General features: G+C 36.1%; 1 protein-coding gene and 1 long non-coding RNA gene across 2 annotated transcripts in view; one reads left to right on the forward strand and one right to left on the reverse strand.

The window, feature by feature from the left end:
* LOC107749583 (protein NLRC5-like) overlaps nt 1-22,718 on the forward strand; it is a 92,171-nt gene that overhangs the window by 49,094 nt on the left and 20,359 nt on the right. The window contains exons 18-20 of the mRNA XM_016564754.1: nt 19,369-19,539; nt 19,799-19,972; nt 22,424-22,594. Coding sequence (XP_016420240.1) covers nt 19,369-19,539; nt 19,799-19,972; nt 22,424-22,594 — 516 coding nt within the window. The remainder of the gene's footprint in view (nt 1-19,368; nt 19,540-19,798; nt 19,973-22,423; nt 22,595-22,718) is intronic.
* The window catches only part of LOC107749586 (uncharacterized), a 93,629-nt gene that overhangs the window by 23,386 nt on the left and 47,525 nt on the right, over nt 1-22,718 (reverse strand). The gene's annotated exons all lie outside the window — the stretch shown is intronic.

Genomic DNA, 22,718 nt, shown 5'->3' on the forward strand with positions numbered 1-22,718 from the left:
TAGATGTCCTGCAGTGAGGGGAGATCTGTCCCTGTGACTTCGCAGGCCAGCTTTATCACCCTCTGTAGTGCGTTTCTGTCATGTGTTGTGCTGTTGCCGAACCACACAGCAAGGCAGCAAGTTAGCACACTCTCCACAATGCATCTGTAGAAGTTATGGAGTATTTGTGATGACATGCCAAACTTCCTTAGTCTCCTCAGGAAGTACATTCTTTGATTGGCCTTCATTACTAGTTTGAATTGTGTTCTCTGTCCACTTGAGGTCCTCACAGATGTGTAGACCAAGGAACTTATATCTGCCCACTCTCTCAGCCTCAGTATCTCTGATCAGTAGAGGCTGACAGACACGCTCACTCCTCCTCATGTCCACAACCATCTCCTTGGTCTTGCTGATGTTCAGTGTGAGATTGTTAGCCTCACATCATGTGACCAGTTCAGACACTTCTTTCCGGTATGCGCTTTCTCATCATTGTATGCAATAAGACCAATGACTGTGGTGTCATCTGCAAATTTTATGATGGCGTTGTTGGGATGGGTAGTAACACAGTCATGTGTCTACAGCATCGGGCTGAGTGCACAGACCTGAGGAGTGCCTGTGTTCATGATGGTGCTGGAGGAGTGTTTTCTGAGGTGGGAATGTTGAGGTGTACTGGTGAGGAAGCTCAGTATCCAGTTACACAGCGCAGAAGGCAGGTCCAGGCTATACAGCTTGTTTATGAGTTTTGAGAAGATGATAGTGTTGAATTCCAAACTGTAATTAAGGAAAAGCAGTCTGGCATAGCTGTTCAACTATGTCAAACGTGCAGAAAAGAGGTTGAGCTCATCGGGCAGAGCTATTTGCAGATGACCGGTCTTTGTAGTCTGTGATGTGTGTTAGGCCTTGCCACATTTTCCTGGAGTCATGTGCAACATCTGACTGTAGGATGCTTTGGCAGATTTAATGCTTTGGTGAACATCATATCTTGACTTTTTGAAGGCTTCAGAGTCCCCAGATTGAAATGCTGAGCAAGCACGTAAAATGTGCAAATGGTCTTTTGTGGTATGATATTGTCTATGCATGTGCTGATATACGCTGTAACAGTTGATGCATATTCATCAGTATTGACTGTGGAGTCCTGTTGTTATTGCTGATGTTCTGAATACATCCCACTACATGCAAAACAATCTTTCAGTGTTTGTTCGGTTGTCTTAGACCACACTCTGATGGTTTTAATTTCTAGAGCACACTGTTTCCGCTTCTGTTTTTAAGTTGGGTATAAAAAAAAGTGGACTTTGATTTGTAAGTGCCCTTTAACTTTGTATATACATGATCCAGTGTGTTCTGTTCTCTAGTAGGCAGGGTTCCCACGCTTCTTGAAAGTACTTGAATTTTCAGACATATGGATTCAAGGCCTGGAAAGTAGAAAACTTGGTCCTTGAAAGTGCTTGAATTAAATTTGAAATAAATTTTGTTTATGCAGGGATTTAAAGGGTCATATGATGCTGCTAAAAAGAACATTATTTTGTGTATTTGGTGTAATGCAATGTGTTTATGCGGTTTAAAGTTCAAAATGCATCGCGCCGCGTAAACATAAAACTCTGTCTGCATTTGTGATCGGAGAAATGACAAACAACAAGTGCTACTCTACACTGCCCAAAACTCGCGTTTGAATCAAACAAATCCTTTAAATGAAAACGTACTTACGTGAGTCAGAAACTGCCGGCATTGTAGTCTAACGTTACTCTCCCAGGATCAGTCAAGTCAAGTCACCTTTATTTATATAGCGCTTTTAACAATACAGATTGTGTCAAAGCAACTGAACAGCATTAATATTTTTTTATTATTGATCAGAAGGTGCTCCTAATTACAAGAAGAAGAAAAAACTTTGCTTTTAAACTGTGTTTGTGACAGGTATGGCTGTGGAATGGGGGTTGGCTGAGGAAAAATTTTTCCCGCTGAATTTCTGACCACAGTCCCGCAACGTGTGTGTCCCGCTCCCGCAAACATTCTAATATTGTATATTATTTTCACACATCAGGAAGCCACTATCACTATGCGGGGTATTGAAATCGCATTTGAATGAGCGCTCGCTGTTCACTTTCACTTTCGATTTCGCGATCATGCGCACTCTGTGTAAAGGGAGCACATCTTACTGTGAGTGCATATTTATTAGGCACGTTGATATTCTGATCATATTTTTTTCCAAGCACATTTTACCAATTCCAAACCACATCAATCTTAATAACTACTATTATTTTTGTATTTAATCATTTAGAAGTGATATATAATTGTACATGAAGGCTGGAAACTCAAGTCAAAATAATTGTGTAAATTACTTTGTAAATCCCATTTTTTCATCTTTGACGTTTTGAGCAGCTGCATTCCTCTAGGTCAAAGATGAAAAAATGGGATTTACAATAAAAAGTAATTTACAAAATTATTTTGACTTGAGTTTATTTATTAATTAGTAACGTATCTTTTGAGTGAATGTGCACATGTTTAATGTTAACAGGTGTTACCATGTTATTACAACATTTTACCACTTTTTATTAATTTTAAAATTGAGAAATTCTTTCAAATTTAAATCTTGTACAAGAACTACAGCAAAAATCAGTTTGATGCATATTTTATCAATATTTTAGAAATTGAATTTTATTACCAGTACTGACTTCAATGGATTTCATTAAATTCCTTTGAACACAACTGCTCAAAACGGTCTAAATTTATGAAACCTACACATTCAAAACATTATTACTCTGAAATGTTTAATGTAAATGTTAAGTGTAAGTGAAATGTTAAGTACTGCAAGGTCTTTCATGACACTACATATACTGGGGTGTGAATTTGATAGGTGCTTGATATAAAATAAATGGTGCTTTAAAAAGTCCTTGAAAGTCCTTGAATCTGGTGTTCATGAAAGAGTGGGAACCCTGAGTAGGAATGTTGACGTGCTGATGAAATTCTGGTAGAACTGAATGCAGTTTACACTGATTAAAGTCCCCAGCAATAATAAAAACAGTGTCTGGATCTGTGGTCTCGTGTGTGCTGATAGTATCGTGAATAACACTGCTGTCTGCGTCACAGTTCTTGTTTGCGATGACAGGGAAGGGACATGTTCGGTTAGTTTTGTCGTGGCCACAGCATATTAACTCTTGGGAACATGATAAAATGTATGGCCATGAGATCATTTTGTCCAGGAAATTACATCCTTATGTCCTGGCCACACAATGTGAAGTCGTGGCATCCAGATCCTAAGTTGAGGGAACGACATCCATTTGTTGTATTTGGGAACATTTCTCTTCTCATTTGGTGATCGTGTCTTTTTATTTAATATTTGTATATTATTGTTGTTGTTGTTATTATTATAACTATAATAATATTATAATAATATAATATTAAATGGTTAGGGCTATATTTTATGTTATATATGCTTATTTCCCCTTTCAATTCGTGTATCTCTTTACCTAATTAACATTCTGTATAATTAGGCTAGTATTATTAATATGCTACCATATATTTTGCAAATGCTGTAAATGCCTGACAAATATGCCAATGAAGTTTTGACTTTATGATTATTTACTTCCGTATGTGATGATAAATGAGCATTGTTTTTTCATTTACAAATGAAACTATGCAAATGATTCATTCCTCAACGAAACATAATGATATTTATAATTATAGAAAATGAAATGTATGTTAAATTCAACCTTTAAACTGCACTTCCAATAAAAATGTTTAAGTACTTTATGTAACATTTATTCATGATAAACTTCAATTGATTGCTGTCTAGGCTACATTGCACGTACAGTCCGGTAGCCTAGGCCTATGGTTAATTTAATAATTTAATAATGTAATAATTTCTAATAATAATATAATTTCTTTATTCAAAATAAAATATTAATAACTCAATCTCTGATAATCCCAGGTTGCTATGGTAATGCAGGTTTATTTATGCATTGAACTAATGGCCACGAGAAAAATATGTCGTTCCCTCAACAGGCCACGATATAAGGATGTCATTACCTCGACAAAATGATCTCGTGGCTACGACATATCACGTTCCCACGAGTTAATATGATCGTGGCCACGACAAAACGAAGTGAACCGAACCCTCCCGGTACCGTACTTGTTCATTTTGAGGCAAATTAATAAATAAATAAAAGCAGTTTTAAAAATTAAGCATTAACTATGTTCAGGAGATCACACGTGATTCTCCACCTGTCTGGATTGTTACCAAATTACAGTTCATGTACTTGCTATTCTTTTTCATTTCCAAACATCTTTTCAAACACCATCATTATAATGCAATTTTTATTGTTGCTAAGGGAAAATCTTTAGCATTAGAACATATAATGTTTGATATTTGCTGGTACATCTGTAGTTGGCTAAAATGTAGTTGTCTGTTTGTACACAATGAAAAAAAATTACTACTTTTTAGACGGTCCCTAACTTGTTTGCCACACTACGTTAGACATTCTGGACACACTTGGACGTTCGCAAGTAAGTATGCCATTAAACAATACTTTTTGTTTATCGATTGTGAAAAATGTAGTAGGTTAATTGAGAATCGTTGGTCAGTATCGTGGTTTTCAATATCATGTCGCTGATTAGAATTGGCAAACTTTATTGCACATATAATTAGAAAGTTCTTGAACGCGGAGAAGTTTGAATGTACGAATATAAAACCAACTTTACCCAAGTCTTTCGGTTAGAGGAGTCAATAAACCCCAGCGAATATGTTCTATTAAACTTCTTAAGGTTCTGTTTCTGTATTTTTGATTTGTTAACGAAAAATCGCAACGAATCAGTTGTATGACTAAATAGCATATTTTTGTTACAAATTATGAGTACTTACATCATAATTACTGGGGAAAAAAACGTTATTGTGAGATAATTTGAAGTTAAGTAAATTGTGAAATAATGGTCAAAGTGAAAAGGACTGATACAAGAATTTCATTAAAAAAGAAACTGAATAAGTTGTGTCTATTAGACAGTGGTGGGCAGTAACGAAATAGTTTTACTTCGTTACTGTACTTATTTTTCAAGTATTTGTACTTTACTGGAGTAGTTTTATTTTGAGTAACTTTTACTTTTACTTCACTACATTCTAAAGCATAAGATCATACTTTTTACTTCACTACATTTCATAAAACTTATCGTTACTCCTTATAATATATCACGTGCTCCGAGACGCAGAAGCGGTGTCTGATTCAAGAACGAACTGATTCTTTTCAATGAACCCATTAAATCGGTTCGCAAATCGCACCAAACGATTCATTCACGAATTAGAATGATCCGATTGCAGCTGTTCTCGAGTCAACAACTCACGGTACTTTTTACTTAAGTACATAAAAAATCAAGTACTTTTGTACTTTCACTCGAGTAAAATTGAAAACTGAGTAGTTTTACTGGAGTAATATTTTATTATACGGATCTGTACTTTTACTGAAGTACTTGATTTGTGTACTTCGTCCACCACTGCTATTAGAAAACTATATATGTGTACTGTTTTTCCCCCTTCTCAGTATTTTAACACTGTTTTATCTCTGCATAGTAATAAACATATAGAGGCCTGCGTTGTGAGGATGTTCTGAAGTGATCTGAAGTAAACGGACTCTCCATCTGAGATGAGTCTCCCGGAGAAACAGAGGTAAGACTTTAGAGCCAGTCCTAGAGTTGTTCTTCTAATATGGCTGCAGATAGATAATAATAAATAAATAAAAAACATTTTTGAGGGCTTAACCTCTTCAAATATGAAGATGTGGATAAGGGGGGGAGGAGGGCTTGAAACTGAGTTTAGTTTGTGTCTATTAAGTCAGTTTAGAAGAGACAAACACTTAAGAATATGGTTTGTAGGAAAATCCCTTGTTTAGAGTCCAGTTGAGGAATGCATGGGTGTTTTTTCCTTCATGACGGAAAGGCAGTTTATATTGTGGCAAAACAAACAATAACAAGCGATCAAATTGGTGCATCTGGGGCAGGGCCGTCCTTTGGGCAGTGCAACTGGTGTGATCTAACGGACCGAGGGGGATGATAAAATTTGGAGTAATGTTGGTGGCAAGATAACAAAGTAATGCACAAGAGAAAAAGGGATGCAAGTGACGCCAAAGAAAATAAATGAACGAAACAGAAACAGAAAACAGAAAAATCAGATCTAACTCATAATTCAACTTCTAACCAAATTAACAGACAGATAAAAATAAAGCAATTCTTCAGCGCCAAGAACCCTAAACTTCCCAAATCCAACTAGCAAACAAAACTTACAAAGAGTGGCATTCACTTTCTTACCCGGGGTGTCGAGTTACCTATATATTGCACTATGTAAGTCACGTGACTTCTCACCTATCTGCGTTTCCTATGGACAAAGCAAACGACAAAAAGGAAGGGGGGGGGGAACAAAATGGAAAAAAATAGCAAAATAATAACAAAGTGAGATGGTAAACTAAAAGTGGTAGGGATTAAAACTGTCACCAAACAAACGATACTAGCTCAAAGAACAATACAAAAACACAACACAAGGCAAACAAGCAGGGGAGCAAGGATCCTCTCTCTTTTATTTCAACATGCTTTTATATGCTGCTGGGAAACTTGGTTGGCAGCGGAGAAGTTGAAATTATGCCGGTTTAATGACAGCATCCCAAACCAACTGGAATTCAGAAAGTGTGAGCAAACATGTTGATCCCATCCCACTGAATCTTTGTGGAGTGACAAGATTTTTATTTTGATTTCCATTGAATCAAATATCAAACACAGAAAAAGTTAAGGAATGTGTCCAAAACATTACATACTTTTGTTAAATTTCTCTTCCTATGGTTAAGATGAGAATAAGACACAGTTATTGTTGAAGGTCAAATGTATTTAATTCCTATTTGCAACATCAAATGTCTTCATATGAGATTGATGAAACTCTTGTTGTAAAATGTTTCTCTCTCTGTTCTTTGTGTCATTAGTGTAAGATCAGGCTCATGTGTGTCCAGCTCTGTGTCTGTGAAGAGTGACCATTCAAAAGATTTTAGGCCACCAGACTTCAGTGAGAAAAAACCATCATCTACAAAAAGGTATTTTGTTAGTTTCTCCAACATTAGTAGCTTGTCAAAGGTAGGTTAGCAAAGACTATATATTTTTTCTAGCTGTTCAGTAGGCAGTGGAACAGTGGAGAATCTGAAATCTGGGTTTCAAACCGTAAGCTGGATTTTCTTTGTCAGGAAAATTTTTTGAACAAATGTTATGATCAAAAATTAAGAAGAAATTCTGCACTATTTCTAGGTCAATCAAATATGGTTGACAATGATCATGTGACTAATTGTAGATCAGATCTTTCTTCCTCTGAAGCTCAAGAGGTTAACTGACCAAAACGGCACTGTGAATGTCTATGACAGTGCACTGCGGATTTATAGCCAAAATAATTCTGAATTCGCAAACTTAACTGCGGTTGCAAACACACATTTCTGTAGAGGACAAGATAGCGAGAGCATGTGCGGATATCAGACATGACAACTTTCTGTAGTAAAGCATTTTTTTCTCTGTTCTTTGTGTTATAAGTGTAAGATCAGGCTCACATGTGTCCAGCTCTGTGTCTGTGAAGAGTGACCATTCAAAAAAAAGTGGACTAAACTTCAGTGAGAAAACATCACCGACCAAAAGGTATTTCATGTGTTTTTCATTATACCATTGCATTAGCCAATTTCTCAACTGTGGTGTATATGATAGAACGTGACTAAATAAAAGACATGTGACTATTTGTACAGTAAATCAGATTTTTGTCGTCAACTGAAGCTGAAGACGCTTTTTTGTATAATCTCAAATCGTGCTGGAGAAAACCATCAGGTTTTGGGGGCAAGATTTCTACCAGAAATTATTCAAGCAGAACTTTTTTTCAGCACCAATTATTTTGAGTAGTGAAAATGAAGGCAGATGCAGTCAAACACAGTGAATCTTGTGAGACTTTCCCAATTCAGAACAGTTAATTTATTGACACGGTCAAACTAAACCTTAGCAGTGGGTATCTGTATACTGAAGCAAATTATTCCGAAGTAATGAGTTGAACAAAATCAATGTTTTTAAATCAGACATTAATTAACAGAAGTTAGAAACTGGATAAACATGTAATTTAATTGAAGTAACAGCTTTGTTGCAGGGACATTGCTGCTTTCCATTTTCCTTAGTAAAAAACTATTTCTGTGGAGGACGAGAGAATGAGAGTGTGTGCAGCCATCAGACACGAGTCGTCTCTCTGTTCTTTGTGTCATTAGTGTAAGATCAGGCTCACAGGTGTCCAGCTCTGTGTCTGTGAAGAGTGACAGTTCAAAAGGAGGTGTGCCACCAGACTTCAGTGAGAAAAAAAACTCATCTACCAAAAGGTATTACATTATAGCATTATGTTAGTCAAGAAAAGAACCACCGACATTCAGTGAGAAAAAAAACATCACCGACCAAAAGGTATTTCATGTGTTTGCATTATAGCACTACACTGGCTAATTTCTCTACTCTGGTGTATATGAGAGAACGTGACTAAATAAAACAATAAAACACAATACGAAATGTCTGGCAAGCTGCTTCACTCTAGGGAACTTGGTCTGGAGCTTCATTCCAATTTAACAATTGGCTTGTTGTTTATGGTGTCCATGCTGGATTTCCAATCTAGTGAGTGTGTGCATGGACACTTTGGGTTTCACCAGAGATAGCAAAAAGTATGTGTAATAGATATTTACAGGCTTTACATAACATTATTTAAAATACTACTAAGGTCTATGTTACTATTACATTAGACAGTGACATTTCAGTCAGGTGAATGAATGAAATACACTTACAAAGCGAAATTTGTGTTGGACTCATGCACAATTCCATGCTAATTATGGCTTTTGTAAATATGCAAATATGTGAGATGATATTTAAGAATAAAACATCACAAAAATATGTATAAAAACAAAGCATGACCCATCAGTTAACTATAAAATACTATATAAATATCTTTAAATGATTATGCCTATACACTAGTAACCTGTAGCCTACCTGGATCAGAAAATGTAAACCTACACTTTATATTTCTGTAAGTGTCTTTAACTACTGTGTACTTACATTTAAATTAATAATTTAATACAATGCACTTACAGTGCACATACATGTATTTACATTGTATAATATATATGAAAGTATGAATCATTTTGTCAGTTTGTTAGAAAATAAGAACTTATATTCGTACCCAATTTTATTTGTAACTTATATTTATACCCAATTGGCAAAAAGGTTGAAAGTGAACGTGTACCTAAATGTTTAGTTAAAAAAAAAATTTCCTTAAGTACTTCCAGAAATTAAACCCTATTGGTAATTCTGATTATTCTTTACTTTGTTTAACATGATCAGTGGCCAGCCTTATTTTCCTGACAGGGTTCAACATGAGAAATCAGACACAAAGGTTCAGAAGTGCCACTTCCACAAGAAGTTCAGAGAAAATCTCCACAGCATATTCCAGGTAATAGAATACATTTCTTCTAGATTACATTTGGACTTTTGTTCTATATGTAAATTATTTATATTTTAAGCATTTTTGATATGTGAACATACAATTTGGTTAATTTTTGTTCTACACCTTTTTTCTTGCTTATTGTTAGGATCTTGAGAACAAAATAATAAAAATTTTTAAGTACGAGCTGGAAAAGTTTAAGAAAATATTAAAAAAGGAAAACACACAATACTTTGTGAGAGATAAAGATGACATGTGCAGGATCAAAGAAGCAGCTCTTGATCTCACACTCTACTTCCTGAGAGAGATGAAGCAAGATGAAGCTGCTGATACTCTAGAAGGTAAGAGTCTTATGAACATGACAGATTGTCACTTATAAATGTATAAGATTTTAATGAAAATATATTTTTTGTTCCTGTGTTTAGATAAGCTGGTCTTCATGCATCTTAAATCAAACCTAAAGAAAAAGTATCAGTGTGTGTTTGAAGGAATTGCTAAGCAAGGTGATGCTACGCTTCTGAATAACATCTACACAGATCTCTATATCACTCAGGGTTGTAGTGAACAGGTCAATACTGAACATGAGATAAGACAGATTGAAGTTACTTCCAGGCGTCATGAATCACAAGAGATACAGGTTGAATGCACAAATTTATTTCAACCTGGAAAAGACAAGAAGATCAAAACTGTGCTGACAAAAGGAGTTGCTGGCATCGGAAAATCAGTCTCTGTGCAGAAGTTTGTTCTGGATTGGGCTGAAGGAAAAGAAAATCAAGATATCAGCTTCATATTTCCTCTTCCATTCAGAGAGATGAACTTACAGGATAAAGAAAAACAAAGTTTGATGGACCTTATAACTCAGTTTTTCCCAGAGACAAAAGGACTGAACCTTGCCAAGAGGAATATGTACAAAGTCCTGTTCATTCTTGATGGATTGGATGAATTTCGTCTTCCTCTAAACTTTGAGGGTAATGAGACATGGTCTGATGTATCATCACCAGCCTCTCTGGATGTTCTCCTCACAAACCTCATCAAGGGAAATCTGGGGAATGAAAACAAATAATGATCTGAAAAACAGTCAGGCTGATGACGCCTCCAAAACACAGCAGGAATCAAATACTGAAGACACTCCTAAGACTCTGACACAAATGTACACACACTTTCTCCGCTTTCAGATCCAGCAGAGCCGTCGAAAGTATGATGGAGAATACGCACCAGATGTTTCCTGGGATAAAGATGCTATACTTTCACTGGGAAAACTGGCATTTCAACAACTGGAAAGAAACAATGTAATCTTCTATGAATCAGATCTGGAAGCCTGTGGTATTGATGTCTATAAAGCATCAGTGTATTCAGGCATGTGTACCCAGATCTTTAAGGAGGAAACAGGGATCATTCTTGGTACCATGTACTGCTTTGTTCACTTGAGCATTCAAGAGTTCATTGCAGCCCTTTATGCACATCTGTTTCAAGACATCAACAAGAAAAGTGTGTTTGTTCATGACTCTACAGAACAGGAAAACAAAAATGAAACCTTGACTGATTTGCTCAAGACTGTAGTTGACAAAGCGCTTGAGAGTGACAATGGACACCTGGACCTTTTCCTTCGCTTTCTTCTTGGCCTGTCAATCCAGTCCAATCGACTACTCTTACAAGGTCTGTTGACCCAGCAAGACGACAATGACCAAAGCAAAAAGGAAATAGTTCACTACATCAAGCAGAAATTTGAAGCTAATCTGTCACCAGAGAGATCCATCAATTTGTTCTACTGTCTGAATGAACTGAATGATCAAACTCTGGTGAAAGATATTCAGACCCACCTTAACAAAGGAAGTCTCTCATCTGCTGAGCTTTCTCCTGCCCAGTGGTCTGCAATGGCCTTTGTGTTGTTGACATCAAAGGAAGAGCTGGAGGAGTTTGAGCTTCAGAAATTCAAGAAATCAGACGAGTGTCTCATTAGATTATCAGCAGTCATCAAAAACTCCAAAATAGCTCTGTAAGTCATTTAATACAATTTGGTTATTTAGCAGTTTTGTTGTTAGCAGCAGAAGAACATAACATTTATTATAAACACATCGTTCCATTGTTATTTTCACTCAAATATGAAGTTATTGCTAACTGCAACTTCCTAATTTAAGTCTTCTTTTGTTTGAATGATAATTCGAACTTCTCAGTGTTCTAATAATTAACCTCTATATTCTCCACCTCAAAAGACAATGGAGTGCTTTCAAATATAAAACTCATTCTCAATAAAGCTATAAACCTTAAAATGGTATTCTTGTTTGGTTTATGTAGCAAATTTGTCACTTAATCAAAAATACTAATGATTTTGTAGTTGCAATGTCAGTCTAGCCCACCAATCTTACAATATTTTTAATGATCGTAAGAGTAATAGATGGATAATACATTTAATATTTGTATTTAGCTCATGCATTTTACTGTATTTTACTGTATGTATTCAATCTAATGTGACTTGTTTTCCTTGTAGCCTGAATGATTGTGACTTAACAGACATAAGCTGTTCAGCTCTGGCTACAGTTCTTGGTTTAGACTCCAATCTGAAAGAACTGAACATGAACAATAATAATCTGCAGGATTCAGGAGTGAAGCTGCTCTGCACTGGACTGGAGAACGTAAAGTGTGAACTGGAGATACTGAGGTAAGTTGTGTGATAACCAACAAAAAACTGATCTCAACCAAACCTAAAGATTATGATTTTGTTTTACATATTCTTTTCCAAATGTACATTAATAGACAAATGATGAATTTCACAGTTTACTATCTCCCTTGTTAAAAAAAATATGGGCATTATGCAAAATGATTAATTTAAATCTCCTTTTGTTTTACTAACATCAAGGTGTTGAAAAAGATTATCAAGGTGTTGAAAAACAAATTTCCTAATATACACTAAAAGCAACTAGGTAACTTTTATCATTACTACCATCTAAATCACACACACACACACACACATATATATATATATATATATATATATCCAATATGTAATTGGATGTAGAAGACCTTATAGATATAGACCCTTTTTATATAGACATTCTTCCAAGTTAACATTTCTATTTTGCTTTTGTTTTTTACATTTATATATTTAAGCAACCATTAGATGCAGCTCTAGGAATGAGGCAGAATTCAGATACATTTATTAATTTTGAGCTGGTTAATCCACCACAGAAAGGAAGGCTTAACTGTTTTAGCTCAAGCAAAAAAATTGTATGTTCCTGGTCCTTCCACACCATAAGTGTGGACTTTAATTAGGCCATTCCAAAACTTACATTTTGTTTTTCAACTATTCTGATGTAGAGTTACTTGTATGTTGTGGATCATTCAGATGAAAGAGTTTCACACCTATAGAGTTTTAGATAATTGAAACATTGTAAGTGAATGTAAGATTATCGGGTGATTTGATGCCTAACATTTTTAAGGTCTCTGGGCCTTTTGTTTGCATATATACAGTGTTGGGTAAGTTGATCAAAAAAAGTAATTCGCTACAAATTACTTCTTTAAAGTTGTATTTTGATTACATTACTGATTACTGCATTTAAAAAGTAATCAGATTACTAATTATTTTACTTTCAAGTTACTTTCAAGTTTACAGCTGGAGGAGTTTGAGCTTCAGAAATTCAAGAAATCAGACGAGTGTCTCATTAGATTATCAGCAGTCATCAAAAACTCCAAAATAGCTCTGTAAGTCATTTAATACAATTTGGTTATTTAGCAGTTTTGTTGTTAGCAGCAGAAGAACATAACATTTATTATAAACACATCGTTCCATTGTTATTTTCACTCAAATATGAAGTTATTGCTAACTGCAACTTCCTAATTTAAGTCTTCTTTTGTTTGAATGATAATTCGAACTTCTCAGTGTTCTAATAATTAACCTCTATATTCTCCACCTCAAAAGACAATGGAGTGCTTTCAAATATAAAACTCATTCTCAATAAAGCTATAAACCTTAAAATGGTATTCTTGTTTGGTTTATGTAGCAAATTTGTCACTTAATCAAAAATACTAATGATTTTGTAGTTGCAATGTCAGTCTAGCCCACCAATCTTACAATATTTTTAATGATCGTAAGAGTAATAGATGGATAATACATTTAATATTTGTATTTAGCTCATGCATTTTACTGTATTTTACTGTATGTATTCAATCTAATGTGACTTGTTTTCCTTGTAGCCTGAATGATTGTGACTTAACAGACATAAGCTGTTCAGCTCTGGCTACAGTTCTTGGTTTAGACTCCAATCTGAAAGAACTGAACATGAACAATAATAATCTGCAGGATTCAGGAGTGAAGCTGCTCTGCACTGGACTGGAGAACGTAAAGTGTGAACTGGAGATACTGAGGTAAGTTGTGTGATAACCAACAAAAAACTGATCTCAACCAAACCTAAAGATTATGATTTTGTTTTACATATTCTTTTCCAAATGTACATTAATAGACAAATGATGAATTTCACAGTTTACTATCTCCCTTGTTAAAAAAAATATGGGCATTATGCAAAATGATTAATTTAAATCTCCTTTTGTTTTACTAACATCAAGGTGTTGAAAAAGATTATCAAGGTGTTGAAAAACAAATTTCCTAATATACACTAAAAGCAACTAGGTAACTTTTATCATTACTACCATCTAAATCACACACACACACACACACATATATATATATATATATATATATATCCAATATGTAATTGGATGTAGAAGACCTTATAGATATAGACCCTTTTTATATAGACATTCTTCCAAGTTAACATTTCTATTTTGCTTTTGTTTTTTACATTTATATATTTAAGCAACCATTAGATGCAGCTCTAGGAATGAGGCAGAATTCAGATACATTTATTAATTTTGAGCTGGTTAATCCACCACAGAAAGGAAGGCTTAACTGTTTTAGCTCAAGCAAAAAAATTGTATGTTCCTGGTCCTTCCACACCATAAGTGTGGACTTTAATTAGGCCATTCCAAAACTTACATTTTGTTTTTCAACTATTCTGATGTAGAGTTACTTGTATGTTGTGGATCATTCAGATGAAAGAGTTTCACACCTATAGAGTTTTAGATAATTGAAACATTGTAAGTGAATGTAAGATTATCGGGTGATTTGATGCCTAACATTTTTAAGGTCTCTGGGCCTTTTGTTTGCATATATACAGTGTTGGGTAAGTTGATCAAAAAAAGTAATTCGCTACAAATTACTTCTTTAAAGTTGTATTTTGATTACATTACTGATTACTGCATTTAAAAAGTAATCAGATTACTAATTATTTTACTTTCAAGTTACTTTCAAGTTTACTTTACTTTTCAAGGTATTAAACCTAAAAAATACACTACAAAGAGAAACTCATAGTTCTTTTATTAATTTAATATTGACTGAAAAAAAATACATAAGTATTATTTTTATAGCCTACACTCCCAATATCAACAAAATTTGGGGGTGGCAATTGTGGCCTATTGGATAGAGAGTCGGACTTGTACCCCAAAGGTCGTGGGCTCGAGTCTCCGGTCCAGCAGGAATTGTCGGTGGGGGGAGTGAAAAACCAGAGCTCTCTCCACCTTCAATACCACGACTGAGGTGAGACCCTTGAGCAAGGCACCGGACACCCAACTGCTCCCAGGGCGCTGCAGCAATATGGCTGCCCACTGCTCCGGGTGTGTGTTCACTGCTGTGTGTGTGCACTTGGTTAAATGCAGAGCACACATTCTGAGTATGGGGCACCATACTTGGCCAGACGTCACTTCACTTTCTTCTTTCTGCGTTCTCAGTCTCCGTGAATATCTTCCTGAAACGAGTCACTAAAATGAACGAAAATGACATGAGAAATACAGTATATGAAGTAAGTCATGTCGAAAACAAATATTCTCTGATAAAATAATCTGTATGAAACCAACGCGAGGTACAGTCTTTTCTGTCTGAGCTCAGATATAATGTGATCACGCCCACGCACATCACGAGCAATAAGATAATCATCCAAGAGAAACCAGGCTTGAGACACGCGAATATGTAAATGTCCACATCACCTCCGTATACAAAGAAAGATTCAAGTTCATCTCGGCTACTTTGCGTTTTTGGAAGAAGACGCGATGTGAGGAATAAAGCCCCATTCACACTATAAGCGACAAAGCGACACGATCCCATTCATTTTAATGGAGAGTTGGCGACAAGAGCGGCAGCGGCCGTTGGAGACCGGATAGGGCGTGTCCAGCGACACGACAAAGTTGAGAATACTTCAACTTTGTGCAAACGAAGAGCAACTTTCGGGAGCGACAGCCAATAGGAAAGAAGACGGTAGAGCTCATGTGATCGTTCTCCTCTCAGCCATAGATAAACCTTCGCAATTAATTTTTGTTTGTATGTATATGGATTTAATTTATATTTATATTTAGTATTTTGCCTCCAAAATGTTTGTATTTAGTGACAAGAAGCCTGATTCGCTGTCAAGGCAACCAGTAGTGAGAACGCCCACTATAGCAACCTCATTGCCAGCCTCTAGCGACATGCAGCGACAAATTCGCTACTAGTGTGAATGCAGCTTTAGCCTTGAATTGTGATGCCGATGCGGCTTAATGCAGCGGATGATCTCATTCTGATGAGTCATTTATTTTTACTTATATTAGTGTTACTGTGTGACATAAACTTGTATACATTCACTTGTTGAACTTTTCCCAAACTATAATGCCAGACTAAAATATGTTGAGTGCAACATTTTGAAATATGATTCATACGAATTGAAATACGACCTTTCATTGGATCTAAATGTTGTAGGACTCATCTGCATTTTAGCTCACATTCTCCGGTGCCCCTATTATGGGTAATGAAACGCTCATATTTTGGTTTTGGGAGTCCCTAACAACAGGTTGACATGCATGCAAGGTCAAAAAAACACTTTCATTGTCTATAATATGCATTTATTTTTACCATACTTGCTCAACGACTCCAAAACGATTCGCTCAACGATTCATTTTTCCAAACCCCTGACGCTAATCTGCGATGATTGGTTCGATTGGTCTCATTTTCATTTCATCATGCCTGTAATGCCTGATAAAGCCAAGTATAGAGGTGTGTTCGACTTCATGCAGCACTGCGCAGACCGATCGGTGGCTGAATTGAAGCAGTGCATGCCGGTTAGAAATTTTGAACATGCCGGTTAGAAAGTCCGACTTGAACCGGCGCCAACGCCACGTCACTGTCACTGTCACATGTGGCATCAAAGTACTGTGATAGCGTTTCGAGAGCAGCCGGCTGACTCAGCTGGCGCAGCTTTTTCAGAGTGACTGCAGGACAGCTGTTTCACGATTGGCCAAATTCGCCACATGACAACAATGACGTGTGTTTCTAACATCTTCAAATCCAAAACTGCTCACAAATCTGTGTTTTTAGAACAGTAAAAGCTTTTTTACTGTAGTCGCAATGTTATATTGAGTCACGTTTATCATAAAACACTGATGAAAGCAAATATACCTCCACTTTATTAGTATTTAAATAGTATATATTTACGTTGAACTTTATTCTTGAACAGATGGCGCTGTATTAAGCAGTATAAAAAAAGTGTTTCTGTTGCTCATGAAAACGTTTCTGAAATGTCTGTACGTTGCATTTTATTCACTTCATCTGTGATAGAGTACACAAACACAGCGTGAGCTTCACTACCGGAAGCAGAAAGTGTCCGGCTTGACGTGTCCGTTTTCAACTCTGCCCCCGACTGCAAGCGGTCTTGTTGGCCGCCATCTGTAGCCATGGTTCAAGTCGAACGCACCTTAGGTCTCTGCAGGAAAGTAATGGGAGTTACCAGATCGGGGCGTTTTTAGACCATGTTTCCTGATTGGCTGACGTCATAGTGACGGTAGGTTTAGGGGTGGGGTTAAGTAAGGGGGATCATTTTGATTGAATGATTGAGAAACACCCTGCAGTTTGAAAACACCCACAAATTCAGAAACGCCCTCTTTTGCTCTGCAGAGACCTCAATCTCGATAAAGCAGTGTTTGTGAGCACAGTTCTGCTTTGTGTATAGCGTTACCGGGGAAACTGCTATTTTACCACTCCAAAATCGGCACCTAGTGGCAAAGAATGAATTTGCATTTTCATTCAGACCAACGCGAAAAGACCAACTAGTGGGTGGGCAATATGCTAATGTTTCATGTTGACGTCAACATGAAATGGCTTGGGATTCGTTTTAAATAGACTCGTTCCAATGATTCAGAGTCTACTCTTTCTTTTGAGAGACAATAACTTTATACACGGTGCACTTTCAGATTTAAAACTTTGCAGGATGTTCAAAAATCGCAAAACATGATTTTTACTTCATAATTTTTAACACTGCATTTGTAACTTAAGTAACGTAATTTTATTGACATAAGTAACCAAATTACATACATTTTAAATGTAACGCATTACTTTAACTAACTGCGTTACCAGGAAAAGTAATTAGATTACAGTAAGTTATACCCAACTCAAGTTATATATATTTGGCTATAAGTTTTCACTTTTCATGGTAGAATTCATTGTAGAAGATGTCTTTGGGGATTAATATTGTTAACTCTTTCCCCACCACTGACAAGTTATCTAATCTTTCATGAGAAAACGCTTCACGCCAAATATGAGATTGTACGTCTTTCCGTGTTTTCACTGTTATATGCTCGGTGGCACTATTACACATCTCTTGAATGAGACCAGAATCTCCTGATCAAAAGCACAGACGAGGAAGACGCAGAAACGGGCGATCTCATGTGTAAGCAGATGCATATGAAAAATAATGCAATCATCAACAGTTAACAGCATATAAAGCAAAACTACCTAATGTTATAGAGTAAAATGTCAATCCAGGAAGTTGTAAAGGACTGTCAAAGCTTTTGGAGTGCTGATGGACGCAATCTGCTTAATCTATGCTTTGATCATCGTACTGATATGATCCAGATGCAGTCTTTGATAAAAACATGTTTTTTTTTTCAGCTTTTTGCTCAAAATGATGCTTTTTTTTTTTTTTACAAAACTTACCTACATTAAAGTGTTGATAAAAAAAGAAAATTTTGTTTAAAATTAGAGGCTCTGTTCTTTATTTTGATGTATTGCATGTTCAGATATTCATACAACAACATTTCTGGGTACAATGGAATTTTAGTGAAAATGATCAAAAACGCTGGCGGTGTTAAAAGAGTTAAGGTAAATTATAGAATAGCTGATTAATTAGTTGAATTTTACATTTTCATTCCTGTTCTAGACTCTCAGACTGCAGTATCACTGAAGAAGGTTATAAAGCTCTGGCTTCAGCTCTGAGATCAAACCCTTCACACCTGATAGAGCTGGATCTCACAGGAAATGATCCTGGACAATCAGGAGTGAAGCAGCTCAATGATTTACTACAGGATCCAGACTGTCATCTGAAGACACTGAGGTGAGACGTGATGAAATAATACAAAATAAATTAAATGCAGGTGAATTATTTATAGAAATATTATTTCACCAATACAAACCTGCTGCATTAAAGTAAATTCAAGAAAAACTATTTCACACTTCTGTCCATCATATTTGGATGTTTTTTTTCCCATCAAGTTTATTTGGGAATTAAATTATATCCTACTTCATCTCTTCTGCAGGTTTTTGAGTCCTGATGCAGAAGAAGCCTGTCAGTACGTGACTGGAATTGTGGGTAAAAACCCGTTACTCCTGAGAGAGCTGAATCTGAGTGAAAATGAACTAGGAGACACACGAGTGAATCAGATCACTGCTCTACTGCAGGATAAACACTGTCAACTCAACACACTACAGTGAGTATTTTTAATGTAGTTTTTATTGCACATTTAATCTATGTTAAAGAAATCAGGTGACCTAAACACAGTTCTCAGTAATCACAGAATGTTGGAATCGAGCACTTTGTGTTTGTAAATTCTCCCTCTCCTGTTTAAAATGTTAGGCTGCGTGGTTGTGGTCTAACAGAGGAAAGCTGTTCAGTTCTTGCTACAGTCCTGAGATCAAACTCCAGTCTGAAAGAACTTGACATGAGCAACAATAATCTGCAGGATTCAGGAGTGAAGAAACTCCAGAACGGATTAGAAGATACAAACTGCACAGTGGAGAAACTTGGGTGAACCAGTGTTTGATTTTAATAATAACAATAACTATGTCTTTTGAGTTTTAATAATTATTTTTTTTGATCAAAGAAAAATTACTGTAGTAAACCAAAGAAGAGGGAAAGACATGCTTGTGTCAGATGATGAATCATGTTTTTCTCCTCTGACCAGAAGACCATAAACAAAATACAGTAGACATTTTTTAATATTAAACTTTTTTGTAGTAACATTAATTATATAATACTTTTGATTGTAATAAAACCTCTTCTGTAGACTTTCAGACTGCAGTATCACTGAAGAAGGTTATAAAGCTCTGGCTTCAGCTCTGAGATCAAACCCTTCACACCTGATAGAGCTGGATCTCACAGGAAATGATCCTGGACCATCAGGAGTGAAGCAGCTCAATCATTTACTACAGGATCCAAACTATTCACTAAAGACACTGAGGTGAGATGTGATGTAATACAATATAAATGAAATGCAGGCTCATCCATACTTCATATGTTAAAGTAATACAAAATAAATAATGTGCAGGTAAATTATTTATAAAAACATTTGTGTAATACAATTTGTTGCAGTAAAGTAAATCTAATGGTGCTTTTCCACTGCGTAGTACGACTCGGCTCGGCACGGCTCAGTACGACTACTGAGGCCCTGGACCACTATGTTGTTATAGTTGCGCCGCCTCTACTGTCGCGACTCCTGAAAAACTTTTTCATTTGCGTTCAATCCTTCGCTGGCTGTGCTGATTTAAATCTAGCAGTTCTGTTGTGTTTGTGTCGCAAGTTCAGTGACGCAGGTAGTGACAATTCTTTCCGGCCAATCCGTGATCAGCAGAGTTTACACGTCTCGTTTTGGTAACGGTACGGTTCACTTGGAACCTCAACCGAGGTGGTACTAAAAAAGTACCAGGTACCAGGTACTGTACCCAGTGGAAAACCCCCCAAAAGTGAACCGTACCGAGCCGTACCATGCAGTGGAAAAGCGTCATAAGACAAACCCTTTCACACAGTTTCAGAATCAGATGCTATTTTTCACCAAGTTTAGTAGAAAACTGAATTGAATCCTGCTTCTTTCTCTCTTTAGGTTTTTGGGACCTGATGCAGATGAAGCCTGTCAGTATGTGACTGGAATTGTGGGTAAAAACCCGTTACTCCTGAGAGAACTGAATCTGAGTGAACATGAACTAGGAGACACACGAGTGAATCAGATCGCTGCTCTACTGCAGGATAAACACTGTAAACTCAACACACTGATGTAAGTTTTTTTAAAAATATTTGTTAGTGACACTTAAAATCTTGCTGCTAGATGTGTTTTATCTATCTTTTATAAGAGAGTGCTGACTGAAAGAACATATAGGACTTTTGTAATGTGCTTATCATCATCATCCCCACCAGTAATTTTCAACTGTCAACTAATACATACTGGGAAATATTAAGATGAAACTAAATCTGTTTTCTCAAATCTGCAGTCTGAATAACAGCGATATCACAGAAGAAGGTTGTCGTGTTCTGGCTGCAGCTCTAAATTCAAATCCATTAAATCTGAAAGAGCTGAATCTGAGTAAGAATAAACTAGGAAACTCAGGAATGAAGATTATGTTGACTCTGTTTGAAAATGTACAGTGTAGACTGGAAAAACTGAAGTAAGTATTTTAAAAGTGTATCCCATTAATTAATCTGCTTATAACGGGCATTTGGAAGGTTCACTTAATTTTACATTTGCAGAATTTCCATCATTTTTGTGGACAGATGTTTACAGCATTTCACCAGATTTGTAGTCCTAATGTGAACTAAACGCAGAGACTTAAAGGTCACTGTGCAGTTTTCCACCAAAATAAAAGCTTGAGGCTTTAACATTCGAAGATAAAGAAATAAGATGTAAATATTACTATTATAACTGTATCATTCCAACCATTCTCCAAACTGCTTGTTCAGTGTAGGGTTGTAAGCATGGTTTAGGCTTAAGTATTTTACCATGAAATGCAAAATATTACTATATCAAATATACTGTATATGGATAAAAGTAATAGCTAAAGAAATTAGTTGCATAATTGTGTATATATAGATTTTTTTTTTTCTTCTACAGGTTGAACTGCATCAGTATTACAGGTGACGGTTGTGTTGCTCTGGCATCAGCATTTAATTCAAACCTCAGAGAGCTGGATCTGAGCGAGAATCAACTAGGAAACTTAGGAGTAACAGAAATCTCCAGTGTGCTGAGAAATTCACAATGCAAACTACAGATACTCAGGTCTGAATTTAGTTAATTTAAATATGAATCAGTGTACAGCTAAAGCTCCAACTGGTCTGTAAACTGGCATTGTGTAACAAGGAACAAGTCAGTAATGTTACTTACAGTAATGAAAAACGTGTTTGTGTAGAAAGATTTAGAAAGTATTGACAAACAGATTGCATTTTTGAGGTGCTGGGAAATATAAATATCCAATTGGTGTGAGGAATGCTAATAGTAATGAAGTTATGTTTTGATCTGTTTTTTACTTGGTTGTTTTTGTCTTTCTGTAGACTTTCAGACTGCAGTATCACTGAAGAAGGTTATGAAGCTCTGGCTTCAGCTCTGAGATCAAACCCTTCACACCTGATAGCGCTGGATCTCACAGGAAATGATCCTGGACCATCAGGAGTGAAGCAGCTCAGTGATTTACTACAGGATCCAAATTGTCAATTGAAGACACTGAGGTGAGACATGATGAAATAATACAAAATAAATGACATTCTGTTGAATTATTAATACAAATATTATTTCACTAAAGCAATCTTTTGTGTCAAGGTGAATTCAAGATGAACCATTTCTCACTGTTTTCCATCAGAATCAGATGCTATTTTTATTACACCAAGTTTAGTTGAATTGAATTGTGCTTCATCATCTGTTCTGCAGGTTTTTGGGTCCTGCTGCAGATGAAGCCTGTCAGGATGTGAATAGAGTTCTGGGTGAAAACCTGTTACTCCTGAGAGAACTGAATCTGAGTGAACATGAACTAGGACTGTCAGGATTGAACAAACTTGCTGCTGTACTGCAGGATATACATTGTAAACTCAGCAAACTGATGTAAGTTTGATCATTATCATGATAATTTTTCATACTTTTGAACTTGCTGCTGGGTGTGTTTTATGTATCGTTTACCAGAGCGTGTTGACTTTTAACTAACTCTTGATAAATATTTAGTTGAAAC

This window comes from Sinocyclocheilus rhinocerous, unplaced genomic scaffold (assembly GCF_001515625.1).
Source record: "Sinocyclocheilus rhinocerous isolate Xijiao unplaced genomic scaffold, SAMN03320098_v1.1 scaffold1926, whole genome shotgun sequence".
NCBI lineage: Eukaryota > Metazoa > Chordata > Actinopteri > Cypriniformes > Cyprinidae > Sinocyclocheilus > Sinocyclocheilus rhinocerous.